Source organism: Megalops cyprinoides, chromosome 21 (genome assembly GCF_013368585.1).
Source record: "Megalops cyprinoides isolate fMegCyp1 chromosome 21, fMegCyp1.pri, whole genome shotgun sequence".
NCBI lineage: Eukaryota > Metazoa > Chordata > Actinopteri > Elopiformes > Megalopidae > Megalops > Megalops cyprinoides.
This window is the reverse complement of record NC_050603.1, coordinates 17,015,880-17,037,751: the sequence shown is the minus strand read 5'-3', so window position 1 is coordinate 17,037,751 and position 21,872 is coordinate 17,015,880. Positions and strand designations below refer to the sequence as shown.

The window sequence follows — 21,872 nt, the reverse complement described above, 5'->3', positions numbered from 1 at the left end:
AGACTTTGGATGCGGCGTTTGTCGATTTGTTTGACACTTCCGCCTCGGTTCCCTCTGCGAGCATTTCGCTATGTGGCCTCAGTGCGCGCCACATCATCGGCCATCTTGATTACAAAGCTGAGAGGAGATGAATCGGTAATCTGCAGCAATAATGACTCTTCATTATTATTTTAAACCCGGCAGATAGCTGGAGTTATCGGAGGAAGTTTTGGCAGCAGAACCGTTCTGCAGCTGAGCGAAATAGCCCACACAGACAGAGCATTTGGGAGATTGAGCCTCGGCCTGATTTTCAATTACGTGTAACTGAGCAGCAAGCGTTCAGACACGCCAAAGCGGTTCGGTCATTATTTTCAAACGGGCGTTTGCTCGCGTGCGTGTCGGCCTGAGCAGTTTCGGCGGAGGGGTGCCCAGCGTGCGCGGTGTGCTTGCCCTTGCTCTGTGTTGACGTTATTTGTCCTCGTTACTGACCGGAGCCTCCTCCCTGTCTCGCAGGTTCAACTACAGATCAACGCATCACCTCACCACAAATGGGTTCTACGAGTTCCTCAACTGGTTCGACGAGAGGGCGTGGTATCCCCTGGGCCGGATCGTGGGGGGAACCGTAAGTAGCTTTCTTTCGGCGACACCTCGCCTCTTTGTCACCTGGGTTAACGAGGGAAGGCGCCCGCTGTGCCAGCTGTGGGGACGTCTGTTAGGCGGTGTCATTTACCTCAGCGATCATTGCGGAGCCTTGGTGGAGTGGGTGCGTCGTTAAGGTGACAGATTTACACGCTTTGTGTTGTTTACCTGCGGTTGTGAAATGGCGGGGCGGCCGTCTTGCGTTATCCCCGCCCGATTTCACGCAGATTGATAACCCCCCCCCCCCACCCCCACTCCCCTGTGTGAATCGTTTTCTTCCCACACCTTGTCCATGCCAGTACCCGGATTTTCAGGCTTCCAGATCTCAGCACCCTCGTCACGCTGTAATTACCGTCGCTGGTGGCCTGGTCGCTGTGCCCACCTCAGTAGAGGCAGCATGTAGGCCCGAAAATGTGTGCCTCCTGCCGCGGCGTTCAGCTGGAGCCGCAGCTGCGGCCTCTCCCACTCCGCTCTGGTGCATTTTACACTCAGCGGGGGAGAGGGAGGGGAGAGCGAGAGGGAGAGGGAGAGAGGGAGAGGGGGAGAGAGCTGGGTTCACCTTCTAAAGCAAAGTAACATGGTGCAGTAGCTGGCAGCTGCCAGAACTGGATTACAGCTTCTGGAGACAGGGGCGGGAGAGAATGTGGAGAGCGAGCAAGGCAGCGGACTACCAGGTAAATCAATGCCAAAGCTGGGAGATTTTGAGGGATCGCACCGCGGCTAATTTTCTATTGTATCAGACACTTTGCTCGATAAGCTTTGTTTTCGCCTGTGTTTTTGAACCCTGGCCAAAACTGAGACTGTGAAAAGAAAGTGCTTAGGCAAGCTGCCCCCACAGCTCACACGGGTCTACTGCAACTGGATTTTAAGTCCTGGTGATGTCACTTCTCTTAGTCCTGGAATGCAGGAGATTTACTTGTTAATCACAATGGGCACGAAACCCTGGGAAATTTCGATCGCGATATTAGCTTTGCAGTTTAAAACTGCTGGGGTGAGGAGCATGGCACTCAGTCAGAGTTTAGGTATGTGGCAGGATGCATCCTCGCACCACAGAGGCCTGAAAAACGTGGACCTTTGGTTCAAATCTGGGACATGTGGATGTCCTGTTAAGATATGTTACACCTAATAAAATGTCCGTGCTGTGCTGTACTGAGCACATTTTCCATTTTCCACTGTCTGTGTTTGGAATGTTTGGCATTAGAGTATTTGGTGCTGGTTCCAGTTTTCAATGGATCAAGTGTGCCTTCTGACAGGGGGGGGGGGTAAGGGGGGGGCGCACGGATCAGAGCTCATGTGGGTAGGCAGTCAGAGCCTCTGTTGCTTCTGGACCTCAGAGATTAGAGCCAGTTGAGCAGTGTGCGATACAGGAAGCAAATAGGCTAATCCAGGAATGCTGAAACGCTCAAGTGACTCGATTCATATCACGGATGAATTGTCTTTAAAGATTTATCCCCAAAAACTTTGGGCGCCCGGTTCCATCCCGATACTTCTCCGTCTTTGACTTTCGAACGTCAGCGGTAATAACTTGTGTTGTTTTGATGCACCAAGCAACCCAAGGCCGAAGAGCATCTGAGAAAATAATTTCCGCGGGATTTCAAACGGCGCCGTACCGCTGGGAACGTTTCCCGGCCGCAGAGGAATTCTTCAGAGGCTAAACCTCTTAGATTTATTTTGTCCTGCACGCGCTGTTTAGTCTGAAGCCCTAAACGGAGAGCTCTGTGGCAGCTGAAACTGCCACCCCCCCCAACCCCCCCCAGCAGACTGTTATCTGTTTGCGGAAAGTGTCACCGCAGTGTCATTCCCCACTCCGAGTTGCTAAGAGCGATCAACATCTTAGCCCGGAGTGAGGAGACGTTTAAGTGAAGAGCAGGGTACATCGATCGCAGATATAGTACGGCTGACATTTTTTTTCCTGCTTATTTTCTGATCATTTTGAAAGGCTGTTATGTCTTTATCAGTTGAATATGGCAATGGGGAAGATGATATGTGAAACCACTGATTTCCTTTTGAGCATTTCCCACATTTAACTGAAGAGATGCTGTGGTCTGAGTGTCCTGCACATTTATGGATTTGACCATTTTAGAAAGGAGTTGCAGCACAATCCCCCAGGCACCTGTCCGCATGATGCAAGCACCTGGTTTTCACTGACAGACCTGTGTTCACTGTTTTTCACTCCATAGGGAGGCTATGTGCACGCATACACACACGTACACACACACACACACACACACACACACACACACACACACACACACACACACACACACACACACACACACACACACACACAGAATCTGCTTTGATTGAAGCTTTGCTTAAGCTCTCTGTATTTGTTGGAATTCATTTAACATCTCTCATTGTCTCTGAATAACAGCCGGAGATCTGGCCTGAGCTGTCCTTTCTGTGGCTCCCTCCCTCTTTCTCTGTCTCCCTTCCTTCGTCTCTCTTTCTCTTTATCCCTGACTTCCTTTCTCTCTCCCTCTTTCTCTCTCTGTGTCTCCCCCCTCCTCCTCACTCTCTCCCTTCCTCCATCATGTTCTTACCCTTTTCCCTCCCTCTCTCTTTTCCAGCCCTCCCTCTCTCTCTCTCCCCCTCTCTCTCCCCCTCTCTCCCCCTCTCTCCCCCTCTCTCCCCCTCTCTCCCCCTCTCTCTCTCTCTCTCTCTCTCTCTCTCGCGCTCTCTCTCTCCCTCTCCCTCCCTCTAGATCTCTCTTGCTCTCTCTCCCTCTCTCTCCCTCTCTCTCCCTCTCTCTCTCCCTCTCTCTCTCCCTCTCTCTCTCCCTCTCTCTCTCCCTCTCTCTCCCTCTCTCCCTCCCTCTCTCTCTCCCTGTCTCTCCCTCTCTGCCTCTTTCTCTTCCTCCATCTCCCTCCCTTGCCCCCATCAGACTGATACAGGCTGCCGATAGCTATGACAGCTCCCATTAATTGTGCATGGTGACATAAGTCTCAGTACGCAGATAAGTCATACTGCCGCTGAGAGACAGGCAGATATCACTAATGTGACAGCGAGTCCCTTCTCCGTAGCACTCTCCCTCTGCTCTGTCTCCGAGGGTTGGGGGGGAGACATGTCAGGACTGCTATTTGCTCGCCTCTCCAAACTCTCAGACAAGCCTGAGACCTAAAGGAATGAAGCCAGGGTAACAGTATAGCTCTGTCAGGCCAGTAAGCCTCCCTTTGTAACCTTATTTTAAAAAAAGGGAGAGAGATGAATTCCACACTATCGCTATCAGGCAAGCTCTTGGCGGTGGAAAAGGAATAATTCCAGCATCTGTTGTTTTGGGCAATTAAAGCGGTAATTATTTAGTGCCGATTTTTAATGGGGCGCATTAGCGGGAATGCAGCCCTCAGGACACGCTGATGGGGAGATAATTTGGGAGCAGGGCGTTGTGAGGCGCTGATTGCGGGAGGGCAAGCTCTCAGGGTTCAGACGGGGGCTTGGGGTGATGGAGGTGTGAGGATTAGAGGAGACCTGTGCTAGGCTGGCATTATTCACCTAAACCCAGTCATTTGCCAGCAGAGGTGTAGACACGCCCAGACTGCTGTTGAGCTTAGAGCTAGCCTTTTTTTCCTTTGTGAAGAAAACTGCACTGTGGGTGTGGTTAAGGCTCCACCACCAGGTTATGGGTTCTAATGCCACTGCCGTCACATTTCAGGAAGGCACATTTTTCCCCATTTTCTGTTAACTTTAAAAAGCCCCTTTAAAAAGCCTCACTGGCCTAATGTAATGTAATGTAAAAGCCAGTCTCTGTCCCCTAGATAAAGACAGCTCTCAGAAAGGATTGGACTGGTGAGTAGCCAGTCTGCAGTGTGGGTGTGGTTAAGGCTCAACCAGAGCGTCATGGGTTCTAGTCCCACAAGTCATATCTAGCCTCAGGTTTGATCAGGGGGAATTTTTTAGCCTCTAACCCAGTATTTCTCAACCCTCTCCTGGAGGACCCCCTGCCCTGCATGTTTTAGATCTCTCCCTGCTCCAACACAGCTGATTCAAATGATCAACTCGTTATGAACTCCTGAAGCTGCTTAATAACAAGCTGATCATTTGAATCAGCTGTGGACCTATGGAGAGAGGGTAAAACGTAGGCTCTGTCCCCTATGTAAAGACAGCTCTGATACAGGATGTGGCTGGTGATTAGCCTGTCTGTTTTTGTCTTCCTCCAGGTTTATCCAGGTCTGATGGTCACTGCCGGCCTTATCCACTACGTGCTGAACCTGCTGCATGTGACGGTGCACATCCGGGACGTGTGCGTCTTCCTGGCGCCGATCTTCAGCGGCCTGACGTCCATCTCCACCTTCCTGCTGACGCGGGAGCTCTGGAACCAGGGGGCGGGGCTGCTGGCCGCCTGCTTCATCGCCATCGTCCCCGGCTACATCTCCCGCTCCGTCGCCGGCTCCTTCGACAACGAGGGCATCGCCATCTTCGCCCTCCAGTTCACCTACTACCTCTGGGTGAGGCGCTCGCGGCCGAGGCGGCCGAACCCAGCGGCCCGCGCTGTCGCCTGCCATTACCGCCGTCTCTCTGACGGCAGACTGTTTTGTTCCCTGTCTCTCTTTTTTTTTTTTTTTGAGTCGTTTATTTGTTGTTTTTTCTGTGCTCAATTAGTAGTCTAGACGCATTGTGTGAGAAGCTCGCCGCTCTGTTAAAAAGAGCACTCCAGTCAAAATATATTATTTGAAATGTTGTGTAATATAAATGAAGCATTACCTTGATGCTTTCAAAGCACGGTTAGCGCAAAGCCGAGCCCTCCCCACAATGCAGATGCCGTAAGCGTCACTAAGGCATCTCTGAGCAATTGCTGTAAGTCAGGGGTGAGGAAGTAAATAATTTCCAGAAGAAATATGTTTTAGCATGCATAAACCACATCTTTACGCTCAGTGTCCAGTGGCTAGTTGGTCAGAGACACCTCCTACTTGTAGAGAAACATTGCTCACTCCATCCCATAGATTTTTACCAGTATGCTCCTTTAGAAATGAATATTCTTTAAACAATAGATGTATGTACTTTTTACAGAATCGTATTATTTTAATGGCGACCAGCAGGACTGGTTATGGATGAGCCAGTACCCGTTTACGCAGCTGTATATTCTCATCCAGGTGGACAGTAGACAAGCACAATACCCAACATTAACCACAGTTTCAGGGGGCAGGTGTTACCCGGAGTATCATTCCAGTCCTGACGCATCCCTTGCTTGCGTGACCTCGTGCGGTGACACCGCTCGGTGGCTCGGCGGCGCACCCCGCGTACGCGCGCAAGAGCGAACCCGAGGTCAATATTAAATTAAACAATATTAAACAGGCGAGTTTGACGTTCACCAGATGAGCTCTGACACGCCGCAGTTCGCTATCCCAGCAGCCCCGGCGCTATCGATTTCTCCCTCACGGCTGCCGGGCCGAGGCTCAGCCAGGGGACGCCCGGTCCCACCGTGCTGATATCAAGGAGTCGCTCCTTTTGTGAGTCATCTTCAAGGATTTTTCGAGCGGAAGCGTGCCTGCTGTGAAGGCATAGAGGCTTTTTTTTAAATCTTCCTTGCCCAATTTGCCCTCCTAATCGCCATATATGGAAGGACACGTGCATTCAGGCAATGGGGCGGCAGTGTAGCATAGTGGTAAAGGAGCAGGGCTTGTAACCGAAAGGTTGCCGGTTCGATTCCCCGCTGGGGCACTGCTGTTGTACTCTCGGCCATGGTGCTTAATCCAGAATTGCCTTGGTAAATATCCAACTGTATAAATGGATAAGATAGTAGAAAACTGTAACCTATGTAAGTCACGCTGGATGTTCTGCCATATGCTGATAATTTAATGTAATGTGAAGTAAATGCAGAGCAAGTGTAGACGTTCTTGACTAAAACATTTTTCCTCCGTGTCGGAATGGCATCAAACGCAGCCGCCTGCGCAGTGATGGCTCTTACGAAGAGCTGAAGGGTCAGGCTGCAGGTCTCTTTGATGGTGCAAGTGGGCTGAAACACAGCTAGCTACGAGATCAAACGCTCAACGCGCTCTGGCTCGCGGTTTACCTTGAAGCGGTCGTCTCTCTCTCGCCAGCGTCCACAGTAATGAGGGGAGTGTTTCTTTTGTCTCGCGCTGTAAATACACCTGTAACAGAGAGCCCCAACACAGGAAAGCGCTGTTCAGCCCAGTGTCACAGTAACATCGCTGGGCTGACAGTTACCTTGCTTCTCTTCATTGTTTGGATGGCCCGGCGCCAAACCTCCCATTGCAGTCCCACAATGCTTCGCTTCCTCCTTGTGTCCATGCTCCCTACCACTTATCTCTTTTTAAGCTTCCGCTGTTTCTGGCCCCAAGTAAGTAGGTGCAACAGTTTTAGCCCTTTGGTGTTCATAAACATTTAATTACATACCCGGCAGCTGTCTGAGGTGTGTGTGGAGAGTGTGTAGATCGGGGGCAGGGACAGTACCGCCATTCTTTAGGTGCTGCAGTCATGCAGAATTAAGTTCACCACAGACTCGGAACATGTGGTCAGGTGATTTGTCATCATTTAAAAAAAAAAAGCTAAGCGAAAGGAATAAGATATTAGGCAGATTGAAAGCCGGCAGCCTCTCGGGACTGGACTGGCTCTGCAGCTCTGATCACCGTGCTTTCCATACGATGCAGGTGTCTCCGGAGCCTGTGAATAATGGATTTTTCCAGTGGCACGTTTTACAAGCACTCGCAAAATGGCAGATGCTTTAAAATCCTTTAATTGAGCGAAAAATTCACAGTGTCCTGGCCGCATGTCAGGACTTCCCTATCTGCTCTTATGTTCACGTCAGTTTATTTGGGCATCTTTTTCTACCCTGTGTAGATGCTTTTCTCCTGCGCCGGTCTGACCCATCGTCATTTCTATGTTCATTTTATCTCCTAATAACCCATTCAACTCTAGCGGCTTAATCTTCCCAGGTTGGCCTTCTTCCTCCCCCCCCCCACAATCTATAATTGAATCCTCTCTCACCCAAGAGACGTGCCCTTTTTAACACTAATACTAACAGTCCAACATTTTTTTCCCCTCCTTCGTCATTTACACTGCTGAGGGACTCGGTCTGAAGAGTCTCGGGGCGAAAATGCAATTAGGCAGTCGTGCCGTTGTGTTTTTCTTGTGCAGAAGTACACATTCTCGCAGAATCCCACTCCCCGGGGGGGGTTTCGAGTCACGCGCCCCCACCAGCGCTAGCGACCGCCCTGCCGATGGGAGCCCCCTCGGGCCGCCGCTGCTGTTCGTTAATCAATTCGGAGGTCGAGAGAGGGCACCGATACTTTGTTAGAAGGTTTCTGCAGAGCCCTGCTTTTTTTCCCCTCTCCCCCAGTTGCCCATCCCACTGGAGTGAAGATGCTGTTCGGTCTCTTTCATGTCTCTCTCTCAGTAGACGAGGCAGAACGGCAAACTTGGGCGGGAGAGGGAAGGGAGAAAGCTGTATCTTATACTGCATGTAACTGCTCAGCCATGCTGTGCATCACGGTATCATAGCGAATACCCAGTTGATTAGCGTTGTATTTTGTCAGTGAACAGAATTGAGACGTCGTTAGAATGGAACATATTGAGAAATATGGCGTGTGCAATCCGTCATATCCACCAAAACGGTTGCCACTTTGGCAAAAATCCTCAGCTGTTGCAGAAGGCGTGTCAGAGGGCAGTTCTGTACGGGAGTGGGCGGGGTTATCGGTGGAGACTGCGGGAGAGAGGAGGGGCGGGCCGCCGAGCAGACAGGGCAGCGCAATGAGAGGGCTAGACCTGGCTGGCCTCCCTGATGGAGCCTCTAACGCCGCACACCAGGGGAGCCGTGTGCTATCAGACAGCAATCTGTTTCCACAAAGCTCTTTCTCACTTAGCAGAGATCCAGTTTTTTTTTTCCCTTAAAGCACTAAAGGCAGGTGTCCTTGCAGTCTCTCTCTCTCTCTCTTTCTTTCTGTTTGGAATCATGCCTCTGACTTCATTAGAAGCAAACAGCTGCGCATTGTCTGCCATTTGGACACAGCAGAATACGCCCTCCACCAGGAGACATCTGCTCAGACCCTTTTCACGCTTGATTTTCCTCTGCTTCAAGAAGATTTAGCAGTAATTAGAAAAGCATTTAAAGAGTCCTCCAATGGGTCCACTAATAGCTTTCGCTTAAAGCCGGTTAATTTGACTTTGTCTCTTCCGTAGTGAAGGAGGAACCCTCGCTGAATTATGGATGATTGCTTTGATGAAAAGTGCGTTTGCTCAGCTCGGATTTTTGAAAGACGTGTTAACCCTCTCCTTTCTCTCTCTTTGTGCGTGTGTGTGTGTGTGTGTGTGTGTGTGTGTGTGTGTGTGTGTGTGTGTGTCATCCACACAGGTGAAATCCGTCAAAACCGGATCGGTGTTCTGGACGATTGGCTGCTGCCTCTCCTACTTCTACATGGTGAGTGATGCTAACGGCCGCCGTCGCTATGGCTACAGCTGAGGAGGAAAGTTAGAACCTGTTCTGAAGACGCACGCTGCCCAAAAATACAGCAGCCAAGGATTAAGTTGCCTATATTAGGAACTGAAAACATTGTGACTGCAAGTCGCGTGGCAGGAGGGGGATAAAGAGCACATCTGTGGTGAGACTGGAAGTCACTGTGATAAAACCGAGGGTGAGATGAAACCACAAGAGTGGACAGATACATGGCTGAAAAGAGGAGCGGGCTTTACATGTGTGAGCTCTCTGTCGTCAGAGGTAATTGAGAATGAAGGATAGAAGACGCTCGTCCTCGTCGCACAGATGCTCAGGCGATTTTAGAGGTGACGAGGGAGAGGAATTCGGCTTCCATTTCGTGAGGTAAAAATTTCACAACTCATTAGGAAAAGACGCCAGTCGAGATGGATTGAAAGGCCCGACGCCATCCATCATGTTGAGTATCTGAGCCCGGGGAGAAGAGAATAACACTAACGGTGGCAAAACGTCCCAGACTGAGTAGATTTCTGTTGAGAAAACCTGTGATTAATAACAGAGACTTTGAGGGGATGCAGTGCAGGGTACAGACCCCCCTACCCCTATGCATCTATGGTGAACTGTGCCAGCAGTCCCTGTACGTAAGCCCTGCTGTCAACCGATTTGGCTGCACTGAAGGCCCCCTAGTGGCCGCTCATTGCACTACATCAGGGCCCAGTCCCTTGGCTCTCTCCCATGGTGCTGATATACTTAGAAATAAAAAGGCCCCCCCAGGTTTAAAGAGACGTGACTGAACCTCTAAAGCGTGGAGGAGATCCTGTCGCTCCGGTAGGTGTGATGTAACCGGGCCAGAGAACGGCTTCTCAGCGGAACAAAGTGACGGAACCGGGCCATTTGAGCTGCTCGGCCGAAGAGGCACCGCTCCGCAGAGAAATCTTCCCTTTCCGAGCGGTTCATTACTGCCTCCGCCAGCCCCTTCCCCGATGGCTGTCATGGGAATACCGCCAGTTTATTTATTTATTTTTTCCTCCTGCCTCTCAAAAAGGACTTGCGAGTTGCTTCTTTTGTCTGGCCGGTCTGGTGATTTTGGAGCTCTGTTACTGACACCATTTCGCCGGGTGATCAATAGTATCAGAAACCATGAGCAGCCCCAACCCATTTTGTGTGTGTTTAGGTCTGTGCGGGTATTTGTCTGTGGGTCTGTGTGCGTATTTGTCTGTGGGTCTGTATGTGTGTGTCCATGTGTGTGTATGTGTATGGGTCTTTGTGTGTGTGTATGTCTGTGTGTGTGCGCACATGTGTGTATTTGTGGGTCTGTGTGTGTGTGTGGGTCTGTGTGTGTGTGTGTGTGTGTGTGTGGCTGTGTGTGTTTCTGTGTGTGTGTGTGTGTGGCTGTGTGTGTTTCTGTGTGTGTGTGTGTCTGTGTGTGTGGCTGTGTGTGTTTCTGTGTGTCTGTGTGTGTCTGTGTGTGTGTTTAGAAAGGGGCTCTTCACGCAGCTCCTGTGCCCCAGTGGGGGGGGGTTGGGAAGGGGGTTAGATGTGCCAGGTGGCGGTGTCCGCGGGCTGCGCTCCTCAGCAGTGCGGCAGGGAGATCGGGTCACAGTGACACATGAAGGGCAGACTTCTCCCTTCCTCTGCGCTGCGCTCCGTGTGTGCAGGGAAGAGGCATCCCTGATAAATCCAGCTCTCTCCCGGTCCCCCTCCGCTAGCGCTCAGCCCAGCCGCAGCCCCGCTAACGGTGCTGCAGCGTGACAGCCGCGGCTGAGCCTGTCTGTGTGATCTGAGCCCTGCCTCCCCGCGTTAATCTCATCTCCTCTGCCCCTCTCCGAGCTCCGTCATACCTGCAACACATACACGCGCACGCACACGCACACACACACACACACACACTCTCTCTCTCTCTCTCTCTCTCTCTCTCTCTCTCTCTCTCTCTCTCTCTCTCTCTCTCACACACACACATGCTCACACTCTCTCTCTCTGTCTCTCTCTCTCACACACACACACACACACACACACACACACACACATACAGACGCACACATCCAAAATGCCCACAGCAAAATCTGCTGTCTTTCTTTCCCACTGTAGCCGCAAAACAAAAGCACTATTTTGCTTAATGTTTTTTTACAGTAAGTCAGATTTTTTTTTTTTTTATTTGCTGTGCTACAAAGGCTTCGGTTTGTTTGGTTTCAGGTCTCTGCAGAATAATGTGCACTTCAGATTCTGAACACACACACACACACACTCTTTCTCACACACACAGACACACTCACAGACACTAGTACTCATCATATCCGTCAGAGTAGCTCTCCCACCCGACAAAACGCTGTCCTAAGCTCTCATTGCCACCCCAGTGGTTTCATTTTCAGTTAGCGCTCCCTAAACTCCAGATAACGTTTGTGTCAACATGGGAAAGGATGCACACGTTTCAGCCGTTTCGACAGCGTTCCGAAGTCCTGCTGCAATTACAACTAATTATCGCAGGCTCTCCCATGCAGAGGTGCAGGTGGCAGTTAGAAGGGATAATTACTCTACCCCACTTCACAGGGGAGTGTGCTTTATTGTGAGTTTCCAAACTTTCTTCCCTTTAATGTAGTCTGCGGCCGGAGCAATTAGGTGTAAAATGTTAGCATCCAAACACAGCAGGAGGAGCTGCTTTGAGTGTTGATGTTTGTGTGGGTTCAGATGGTCTTTGCCGGTGTCTGTGTGGGGTCAACTTGTGCGTTTTGGGGTGTTTTTGATCATCTGGGTTGCAGAGAACCGCAGGGGGTTGTTCAGTTGGAGTTGTTGCATTTGGAGTGTTGTTGGTAAACGGGTGCATGGTGTTGCTTATGTTTCTGGTGTGATTGATGTGTGTGTTTGAGGTGTGCTTTCCACACGGGTTTGTAGCGATGTGTTTGTGCTGTGTGTGTGTTGTTGGTACGTGTGTTCTGGTGTGCGGTTGCGGGTTTCTTTGTGAGGTTGCAGTATGTGTGTTTTGAATAGTTTATTTTTGCGTTTGATGTTGGTGTGTGCATGGTGTGTGGTTGGAGGGGCCTGTGTGGGGCTGCAGTGTGTGTGTGTTTTGATTTGCTTATGTATGCCTTTGACGTATGTTTTCTGCCGTGCCGTTGCAGGTTTCCGCGTGGGGTTGCAGTGTGTACGTTGTGACCTGTTTATGTATGCGTTTGACGTGTGTTTTTCGGCGTGTGGTTGGAGGGATCTGGGTGGAGCTGCAGCGTGTGCATTTTGATTTGCCCGTGTGTGCGTTTGACGCGTGTTTTCTGCCGTGCCGCTGCAGGTTTCGGCGTGGGGAGGCTACGTGTTCATCATCAATCTCATCCCTCTCCACGTGTTCGTGCTTCTGCTGATGCAGCGCTACAGCAGGAGAGTCTACATCGGTGAGTGACTGCAGACATCACCCACTGCCTCTAACACGCGCGCGCGAGCCGCTGCAAATGTCTCCCCGTACGTCTCCGAGACACGGCCCAGCGGCCGCAAACAGCTCCCCTATCCGTCTCTATCACCCGTGCGACCGAGTGCAGACGTCTCCCTATATGTCTCCCTCACAAGCGAGCAACTGCAAACAGCTCCCCTATCCGTCTCTAACACAGGGGTGAGCGACCGCAAACGTCTCCCTGTCTGCCACTATTACACGTGAGCGACCACAGACACACCCCCGTATGTCTCTTTCACACCTGTGAACAACCGCAGATCTCTCTCTCTCTCTCTCTCTTTCTCTCTCTCTCTCTCTCTCTCTCTCTCTCTCTCTCTCTCTCTCTTTCTCTATCTCTATCTCTATCTCTATCTCTGGCTGGTGAGTAACAGAGGAAGCATCCACAACCTGTCAGGCAAGGGGGTATTTGAAGGCGCTTTAGAACTAGATAGCCTTGGCGCTTCCACAGGTAGACATTGCATCATATTCACTTCCTGGTCTGTTTTCCTGCAGTTGCGGACCTCTCTAGGCAAGATTGTTCAGTATGTTTTATTCCTGCACGTAGGAGTTCAGCACAAGTTTATAGGTTAAAACCAAGGAACATGAAGGAAAAAACAGAGTACATTATAATATCTCTAGTAGTAAAGATATCCTGAGTCTCATTGGCTGAGAAGAAGGGGGTCAGCCCTTCCTCCCCAATACGCTGTGGCAGCAGGACTGGGCTTGTAACCAGATGAATGCAGTCTGGGTCAGTGGGGCAGTACAGTAGTACTCTTTAACAGGGTGCTTAACCTGTCGTGCTGCAGGATGTATGGATGATTTGTAACAAAAAAAAAAAAATCCTCACCACGCAAATGTAATGGACAGTAATACTGGACAATGAAGTGGAAGATGAGACTGTTAACCTGCAAACAAGCAGAGCCAAGGCTCAGATATATATATTACTACGTATATATTACTCAGCATATATTACTACGCGTGTGCGTATATACACACACACACACACACACACACAGACATACTGTGTTTTTCTATTTATGCTCCATCCTTACTGCTCACTTGTATGAGATCGGCCCCCTCTCTGAGCTGCACCCTCTGTGGCCTCCCTGTCTCTATCTCTCTCACTCACACTACCGCACTGCCTCTTCACACGAGCTGACAGGTGTCGAGCTCAGGACAAAGGGTCAGGACAGGCCAAGACACATCAGCACCACCCCTTTGTGGGGCGATATCTTGAATCCCTTCGACTGTGCAATCAATCAATCAATCAATCATAGCCCTATGCAACACCCAGTCCGAACTCTTCTGCCTCTATCATCTCGGGGAGAGTGATGCCTGCGAGTTTGAACTGTCACGAAAAGCCAAAAGGTTGACCCACTGGATAAGCACCAAAACCGCGAACTCTGCAAGTCAGGAAGCGCTGTTTTGGACGGGAACCAACAGCTTGCCAAGGCTCTCCGAAGTGAATTTGATTACACAGTTACTCTTTTGTTGTCGGTCAGGTCAAGGGTCGCAGTCGTGCTGTCATTTCAGTCCTGACTCTGTATCTCTGAATGCTGGCTCCGGTTGAGCTCCATCCTGATCGCCTGCTCTCTCCCTCTCCTCAGCGTACAGCACCTTCTACATCGTGGGCCTGGTGTTGTCCATGCAGATCCCGTTCGTCGGCTTCCAGCCAATCAGGACCAGCGAACACATGGCGGCGGCAGGTAGGGCTCGTCTGTCTCCTGGGCCTCCTTGGCCAAAAGCCAGCCTCTGAAGTACACAGCAGACCACAGGAGGCAGTCCTAATGTATATAGTGTCTCTCTCTCGCACATACACATACACACTCCTCATCTTCCCCCTCAGCAGTCTCCATTCTCCTCTTAAAGCATCCCCTTTAGATGACCAGGTGATGCAGTTAAAGTTCATTTTGTTGAGGCGTCTGTTTCTGTTTTTGTCGCCTCGCGTAGTCGCTCGGTGAGTGCATTTGTGTGCTAGCATTGGAGTCACGTCCTTTTGGAGGGCAGCTGTCACTGTCTCCGAAGCGTGGGAGCCCTAACGTAATGCCTCTCCGAAGCTCGAGAACAGCTGCCGGCAACGTATGGCGCCCTGTCAACACCGCCTCGCGGGGAAAGAGAAAGGAAGAAGTGATTACACCGTCGAGGGAGGTGCGGAGCGTGGAAGAGCGGCCGCGCGTCTCCAGACCGGCTCTCTTCCGCGAAAGCCGCGACCTTGGAGCGCGGGAGACTCTTGACAGAGCTGCTCTCCCAGTCCGCGGTCCGGGAAAAAGCCGATGGGAGATCGAAACCGTGCTCTTTTCGCATCTGAAGTTAAAATCCGATATCGCCCGCACAGCTAATTCGCGCGCTGTCAGATGCCTGACCTTCATAAGTAATCCCGCACCGCCTCCTCCGGGCAGCAAGGTGGCAGTGTGCCAGCCAGCGTGCAGCTGCGCCTGTGCCGCTGCAGGTGCAGCGGAGTTTTGCTCGCGTTACTGCGATGGTAGTGATGGTAGTGATGAGTGATGGCTAGTCTCCAGTGTTCCTCCGCACTCGGCTTTGATCAGGGGAAACTTGTTTGAATGAGTTTAAAACTTACTCGCTTCTTGTTCCCCTGCCCAGGTGTATTCGCGCTGCTTCAAGCCTACGCATTCCTGCAGTATCTGAAAGACCGGCTCACAAAGCAAGAGTTCCAGACGCTCTTCTTCCTGGGCGTGTCGCTAGCTGCTGGGGTCGTGTTCCTCACCGTCATATACCTGACCTACACAGGTAATACACCTCACCATCATATAGCTGACCTATACAAATAATACACACCTCACCGTCATATACCTGACCTACACAGGTAATACACCTCACCATCATATAGCTGACCTATACAAATAATACACACCTCACCGTCATATACCTGACCTACACAGGTAATACACCTCACCATCATATAGCTGACCTATACAAATAATACACACCTTAGCATCATATACCTGACCTACACATGTAATACACCTCACCATCATATAGCTGACCTATACAAATAATACACACCTTAGCATCATATACCTGGCCTGCACAGGTAATACACCTCACCATCATATGTCTGAATTACACTGGTCATACACCTTACCATATACCTGACCTACACAAGTAATACACCTTATTGTCTTATACCTGACCTACAAATTTAATACGCAACATCATCATATAACTGACCTACACAGATGATACACTTCACTCTCATATACTTGACCTGCGCAGGTAATACATCTCACCATTTATGTTTGTGTGTCCAGGGTACATCGCACCATGGAGTGGTCGCTTCTACTCTCTGTGGGACACAGGGTATGTACCAATGACAACAGCAAATCCTAATCTTCCACTCTGGTGCCCTGTTCCCCCACGTTTTGCATTATAACCTCCAACGAGTGGCTCCTTTCCTGTAGCTACGCGAAGATCCACATCCCCATCATTGCCTCTGTGTCGGAGCACCAGCCCACCACCTGGGTCTCCTTCTTCTTCGACCTGCACATCCTGGTCTGCACCTTCCCAGCAGGCCTCTGGTTCTGCATCAAGAACATCAATGATGAGCGTGTCTTTGGTGAGTTGGTTGCCGCTTCTGTGCCTGATGAGGCATTCCAATTAGCACGGAGTCTCTCTCTCTCGCTCCTCCTCTCTCCCCCCCACTCTCCCCCTTCCTCCATCACTCTCTCTCTCTTTTCCTACATCGCTCCCTCCCTCTCTCTCTCTCTATTTCTCTGTCTCTCTCTCTCTCTCTCTCTCTCTCTCTCTCTCTCTCTTGCTCTCTCTCTGGGTCATATTCTGTGCCTGATGAGGCATTCCAATTAGCATGGAGTCTCTCTCTCTCTCCCCCCCCACTCTTCCCCTTCCTCCATCTCTCTCTTTTCCTACATCCCTCCCTCTCTCTCTTTCTTGTTCTCTCTCTCTCTTATGCTCTCTCTCTCTGGGTCATATTGTACCTGCCTGAGTTCCATACCGGGTACGCCTGTCCTCATCCTGTGAGCACAAGTATGTTTTGGCCACAGATCCAGAGTGATGCCGTGTCCCCTCTTCTGTGGCCGTTCCAGGACAGGCAGTTGGACCCACAGAGAGGGGCTTCACATAGTCTGGCTCCAGTGTAATCAAAACGCGACCTGCCACGTACTCACTGCTGAATTCTGCTGATGGGGAAGCACTGTAGCTGGAGGCGGTGCGGGGGCCAGTCCAGCCGTAAAACAGGCTGCGGCGCTGATCTTTTCTCCCCCTCTGCCGCCCCCTAGTGGCCCTGTACGCCATCAGCGCGGTGTACTTCGCGGGGGTGATGGTGCGCCTCATGCTGACCCTGACGCCCGTGGTGTGCATGCTGTCGGCCATCGCCTTCTCCAACGTCTTCCAGCACTACCTGGGCGACGACCAGAAGAGGGAGAACCCGCCGGCCGAGGACAGCAGCGACGAGGACGACAAGAGGAGCTCCGGCAACCTGTACGACAAGGTGGGGGGTCCGCAAAAAGAGGAGCGACCGGCGGCCCTTACGTAGGGTTAGCGGCCTGGCTGATCGCCGAGCGAACGGAGGAGAAACTCATCAGAGCCCACTTTGTCCAGAATAAATATGCTAATGCTAATCATGCTAATTATGCTAAGCAGATTTTCTCATAACATGGTGATTAAACACTCTCCGCTGAAATATTGAAGCCTGCTGTGTTTGTTGTGTAATTGATGGAGCTCATAGTCTCGGTTTAATCTGGGATACAAGGCCAGTCCTGGGGGGCCAATCAGAGGCCTGCTTTATGTCCTGATCCATACTCATCGATCCGAGATTTTCTCCCTCCATTTACCTGACAAAAGGCCGGCCAGCGTTGTGTCTGTCTTTATTGCTTTTTAGCACTTCGGCGATAGCTGCAGGTTTTGTCTTAAATGTCCGGCACTGTGGGAGCCGACCGGGTGTTAGTAGTTCAGTTCAGACTTCGTTTCCCGAGCGGCTCTCTGACGGCTCTCCGCGGCTCCCCCTGCAGGCGGGGAAGGTGCGCAAGCACGTGTCCGAGCAGGAGAAGGCGGAGGAGGGCCTGGGGCCCAACATCAAGAGCATCGTCACCATGCTGATGCTGATGCTGCTGATGATGTTCGCCGTGCACTGCACCTGGGTCACCAGCAACGCCTACTCCAGCCCCAGTGTGGTGCTGGCGTCCTATAACCACGACGGGTATGTGTGCGAGCATGCAGACACAGACACACAAACACCATCATATACCTGACCTATACAGGTAATACACCTTACTATCATACACACACACACGCACATACACACACACATGCACACGCACGCACATACACACACACGTGCACATGCACACACACACAAACACACACACACACACACATACATACACATACACATACACACACACACACACGCACATACACACACATACACACGCAAACATGCACACACGCACACACATACACATACACACACACACACACACACACACACACAAACTGATTGCATATACCACACACAGCACTCTCACTCAGCTACCTGAAAGGCCACAGGCAGTGTGTGTGTGTGTGTGTGTGTGTGTGTGTGTGTGTGTGTGTGTGTGTGTGTGTGCGTGCGCGCACGTGTGTATGTGTGTGTATGTGGCTGGCTGCATGTGACATTTGTGACTGTTCGGATCCACTTGTGAATAGCAGACCCTGCTGTTCTCTGTGTGTCTGTGTGTGTGTGTGTGTGAGAGAGCGTTTGTGAGACTCGCCTCTCTGGTGATCTCTTCTCCTGGGGGACCGAGGTGATTTTCTATTAGCACAGTGAACGGTGGCTCTTAAAACAGCTCTCTGCCGCTGTGCCTGTGGTCACTGCCTCTCTAAGGGACCAGACCTCTCTGCAGCACCCAGCTACCGCTTTCGTTAGTCAGAGAGGGAGATCCACCGCTGTAGCGTCAGTGTTCAATGCTCCTCTGTCCCCAGCACTCGCGCCCCATATTACAGTTTTGTAATGTCAGGAAGCCCAGGAGCCCTGGTTTCAGCTCTGAGGAGCACAGGTACGCGGGTGAAGTCAAGGTCTGTCCATAACGAAGGGTCTTTGACCTCCTCGTCGCATGTTCCCGGGCAGAACACGCAACATCCTGGACGACTTCCGCGAGGCGTACTACTGGCTGCGTCAGAACACGGACGAGCACGCGCGCGTCATGTCCTGGTGGGACTACGGCTACCAGATCGCCGGCATGGCCAACCGGACCACGCTGGTGGACAACAACACGTGGAACAACAGCCACATCGCCCTGGTGAGCCGCAGGGGCTTATGGGAAGTCGCAGGGGTTTATTTACTAGATGACAGAAAGGGCTGTTGACCTCGAATCTCTCTCCTTGGATTATTTTTCCCTCTCCCGTTCACTCCCCACCCCCTCTCTGACACCCACTTAACCCTCCCGCTATCTCTTTCTCACCCCTCTCCCTCTCCCTCACTTAACCCCCTCCTTCTATCTCTTCCATGCACTCCATCCCACTGGTCCACCACTTTTCTTCCATATATATTCCTCCCTGTCCCTCCCTCCAACGCCCCCCCCCCGACATTACCACCCTCTCTCAATGTCTCCGTTTCTTTCTCACTCCGCCCCCATCCAGGTGGGCAAGGCCATGTCCTCCAATGAGAGCGCAGCCTATCAGATCATGCAGAGCCTGGACGTGGACTACGTGCTGATCATTTTCGGGGGGGTGATCGGTTACTCCGGGGACGACATCAACAAGTTCCTGTGGATGGTCCGGATAGCGGAGGGGGAGCACCCCAAGGACATTCGGGTGAGAAGCCGTGTATAAGCCACGCCTGACTTTCCCTGACTTTTCACGCAGTTTCATTTGCTAACTGGTGCCCTCATCTGAGCTTGCGTTTATGCATGCTGCACGTCTGAAAATTCCTTCTAATTCAGTTCAAGCTCCTTTCATGCTTCCGTCTCAGAGACAGTAAAGTAGTTTTGTCAGACCATTTGTTTATTATTCAGGTTGAGTTTGATATCGAGTCTATTTTGCAATGTATTTTAATCAGGTTCCATTTCATGTAGTTCACTACCCCGGAAAATCCTCTCGCTTCGCTGTATTATGTTCTTGTTCTCTGCTTTTGTTGTTTCTGGAGGTGCATATGTTATGATACAAAGTCTTTTTGACCTTGGAGAAGAAATTTGGAGCTGCATAAACCAATTAATCTTTATCTATCTGTCATTCTGAGCAGAGTCTTGTCCAGAGCAAATGGGAGAACTTATCTCACTTTGTGATTCATTCATACAAAAGAATATTCATTAGTCGACAGTCATTCAAATGAAGTACTTCAGTACACAACAGCTGCACCACACCTGGGATTTGACCTTGCAGTTTTGTCCCCTGACCTTTCGTGACCCTGTTGCTATGTGTGTGTGTGTGATGGAGGCCACCTGTCTCTCTCCCCTCCAGGAAAGCGACTATTTCACCCCACAGGGAGAGTTCCGGGTGGACAAGGCCGGCTCCCCGACTCTACTCAACTGCCTCATGTACAAGATGTCCTACTACCGCTTTGGGGAGATGCAGGTGAGCACCCAGAAGCTGTGCTGTAGGCTTTGGATCCATGGGACTGCACGCTGAAGACAAAGAGTACATTCTGCTCCTACTGAGTTAATATTTTCAGGCCATTTCACAGGTGTCAGTGTTATAGATGTGTACCCCCAGAGCACTGGAATGGTGAAGTAACTGTATCTGTATCTACTGACATTCTCTAAATACTACATGTAGTATTGTGATGTATTTTGAATTCTGTGTTGTAGTGACTGATGTATGGTAGTATACTTGGCTTGTATTGCATTGTCAAGTTGCACAAGTTGACTTGTGGTAGGGCTTGATTAGTGTTATGCTCACACTCAAGGGTCTGTGAGTGTTGTCAGTTTGGTCTGACACTGTTGCTCATTCAAATAGAATGGATACATTTAGGTTCTATTGTGCTGCATAAGAGCGTCTGCTAAATGAATGTAATGTAATGGGCTACATCAGTCCACCCGCTCTCCTGACCGCCCGTCTCACCGCCCCTCTCCCCCGGCTCAGCTGGATTTCCGGACGCCGCCGGGGTTCGACCGGACCCGCAACGCCGAGATCGGCAACAAGGACATCAAGTTCAAGCACCTGGAGGAGGCCTTCACGTCGGAGCACTGGCTGGTGCGCATCTACAAGGTGAAGAAGCTGGAGAACCGCGAGCCGCTGGACCACAAGCCCCGCGTCACCAACCTCTCCAAACAGAAGTACACCTCCAAAAAGGTCAGCGCGATTGTGTGAGACTCGCAGTTACTGCAGAGGGCTGAATTGGGTTTTCCCTATAGAGTGTAATGAAGGCGCATACTTGCGTTTTTTCCTGTTGGGCAACAGTGTAGCATAGTGGTAATGAGCTGGGCATGCAGCCGAAAGGTTTCTGGTTCGATTCCCCGCTAGAGAACTGCTGCTGTACCCTTGGGCAAGGTACTTAACCCCTCAGTAAATATCCAGCTGTATAAATGGATAACATGTAAAAGCTGTAACTTATGCAAGTCTCTCTGGATAAGTGCGTCTGCTAAATGACAATAATGTAATGTAGCTGATTCCAGTGTCCCGCCCCACAGGGATCAACGACCTCCCTCATACAGCAAACGCCATCCCTGTCAGCTCAGATCCCAAGCCGAAATTGAAATCAATACGACTACATTTAGCCTGACTTGCAAATAAAAACTCCATTTAACCGCTGCACTGTTTATTGGCGTAATTGTTGCGTTTACTTACGTTTACTCGATACGAGTACCATGATAAATGTTCCAAAAAGTAACGCATTGAAGCCAAAACAAATGCTTAAGATTTGAAGTAGTGCCTTTGTCATTTACGCATACCGAGACTTAAACGCCCACATGCCACACACATTGACATTCCAAGTGAATGTGTGCACAGGTATTCATCGAGATGAAAACAGCGATTTACGTTTTTACCTTCAAATTCCGTATTGCCCACCTCTGCATTCTGCTGTGTATTTTCCTCTCAGCAATTACATGTGAATGCGCTCTTTGGCATACTGTGGGAAGAGGCACCTCAAGCTTATACAGCAGTAAACAGGGACATAAATTCCACTTGTTTATAATGTCTGCTTTTATCTCTTTTTGTAATCGCAGATCGCTAAGAGGAAGCGCGGCTACATCAAGAACAAGCTCGTCCTGAAGAAAGGCAAGAAACTGAGCAAGAAGGCAGTTTAACCATGAAGACGGGGGGAGTGAAAAAGAAAAAAAAAAAACCAACAGCAACAACAAACAGCGACGACACACAAAGCAAAGCAAGGAACACACCAGGGAAGAAGATGATGATTATGATGAAGAAGAGGAGGAGGAGGAGGAAGGAGAAGAACAGCCGTTGTCTGGAACCCCAGAGCGCGTTTTGCCTTGAGCGCCAGCCCCCGGAGGGCCCCGCTGAAGCAGGAACGGAGGGATGGTCATCGGTTCATCGGGGGGT

The 21,872-nt window shown here is 50.7% G+C and overlaps 1 protein-coding gene across 1 annotated transcript in view; it reads left to right on the top strand.

The window, feature by feature from the left end:
• The window catches only part of LOC118768975 (dolichyl-diphosphooligosaccharide--protein glycosyltransferase subunit STT3B), a 61,535-nt gene extending 39,663 nt beyond the window's left edge, over positions 1–21,872 (top strand). The window contains exons 2-16 of the mRNA XM_036515970.1: positions 493–601; positions 4,776–5,063; positions 8,927–8,992; positions 12,285–12,384; positions 14,027–14,125; positions 15,021–15,167; positions 15,689–15,737; positions 15,839–15,993; positions 16,673–16,884; positions 17,405–17,592; positions 18,502–18,673; positions 19,014–19,187; positions 19,833–19,946; positions 20,454–20,663; positions 21,539–21,872. Coding sequence (XP_036371863.1) covers positions 493–601; positions 4,776–5,063; positions 8,927–8,992; positions 12,285–12,384; positions 14,027–14,125; positions 15,021–15,167; positions 15,689–15,737; positions 15,839–15,993; positions 16,673–16,884; positions 17,405–17,592; positions 18,502–18,673; positions 19,014–19,187; positions 19,833–19,946; positions 20,454–20,663; positions 21,539–21,619 — 2,164 coding nt within the window. The 3' untranslated portion in view covers positions 21,620–21,872. The remainder of the gene's footprint in view (positions 1–492; positions 602–4,775; positions 5,064–8,926; positions 8,993–12,284; positions 12,385–14,026; positions 14,126–15,020; positions 15,168–15,688; positions 15,738–15,838; positions 15,994–16,672; positions 16,885–17,404; positions 17,593–18,501; positions 18,674–19,013; positions 19,188–19,832; positions 19,947–20,453; positions 20,664–21,538) is intronic.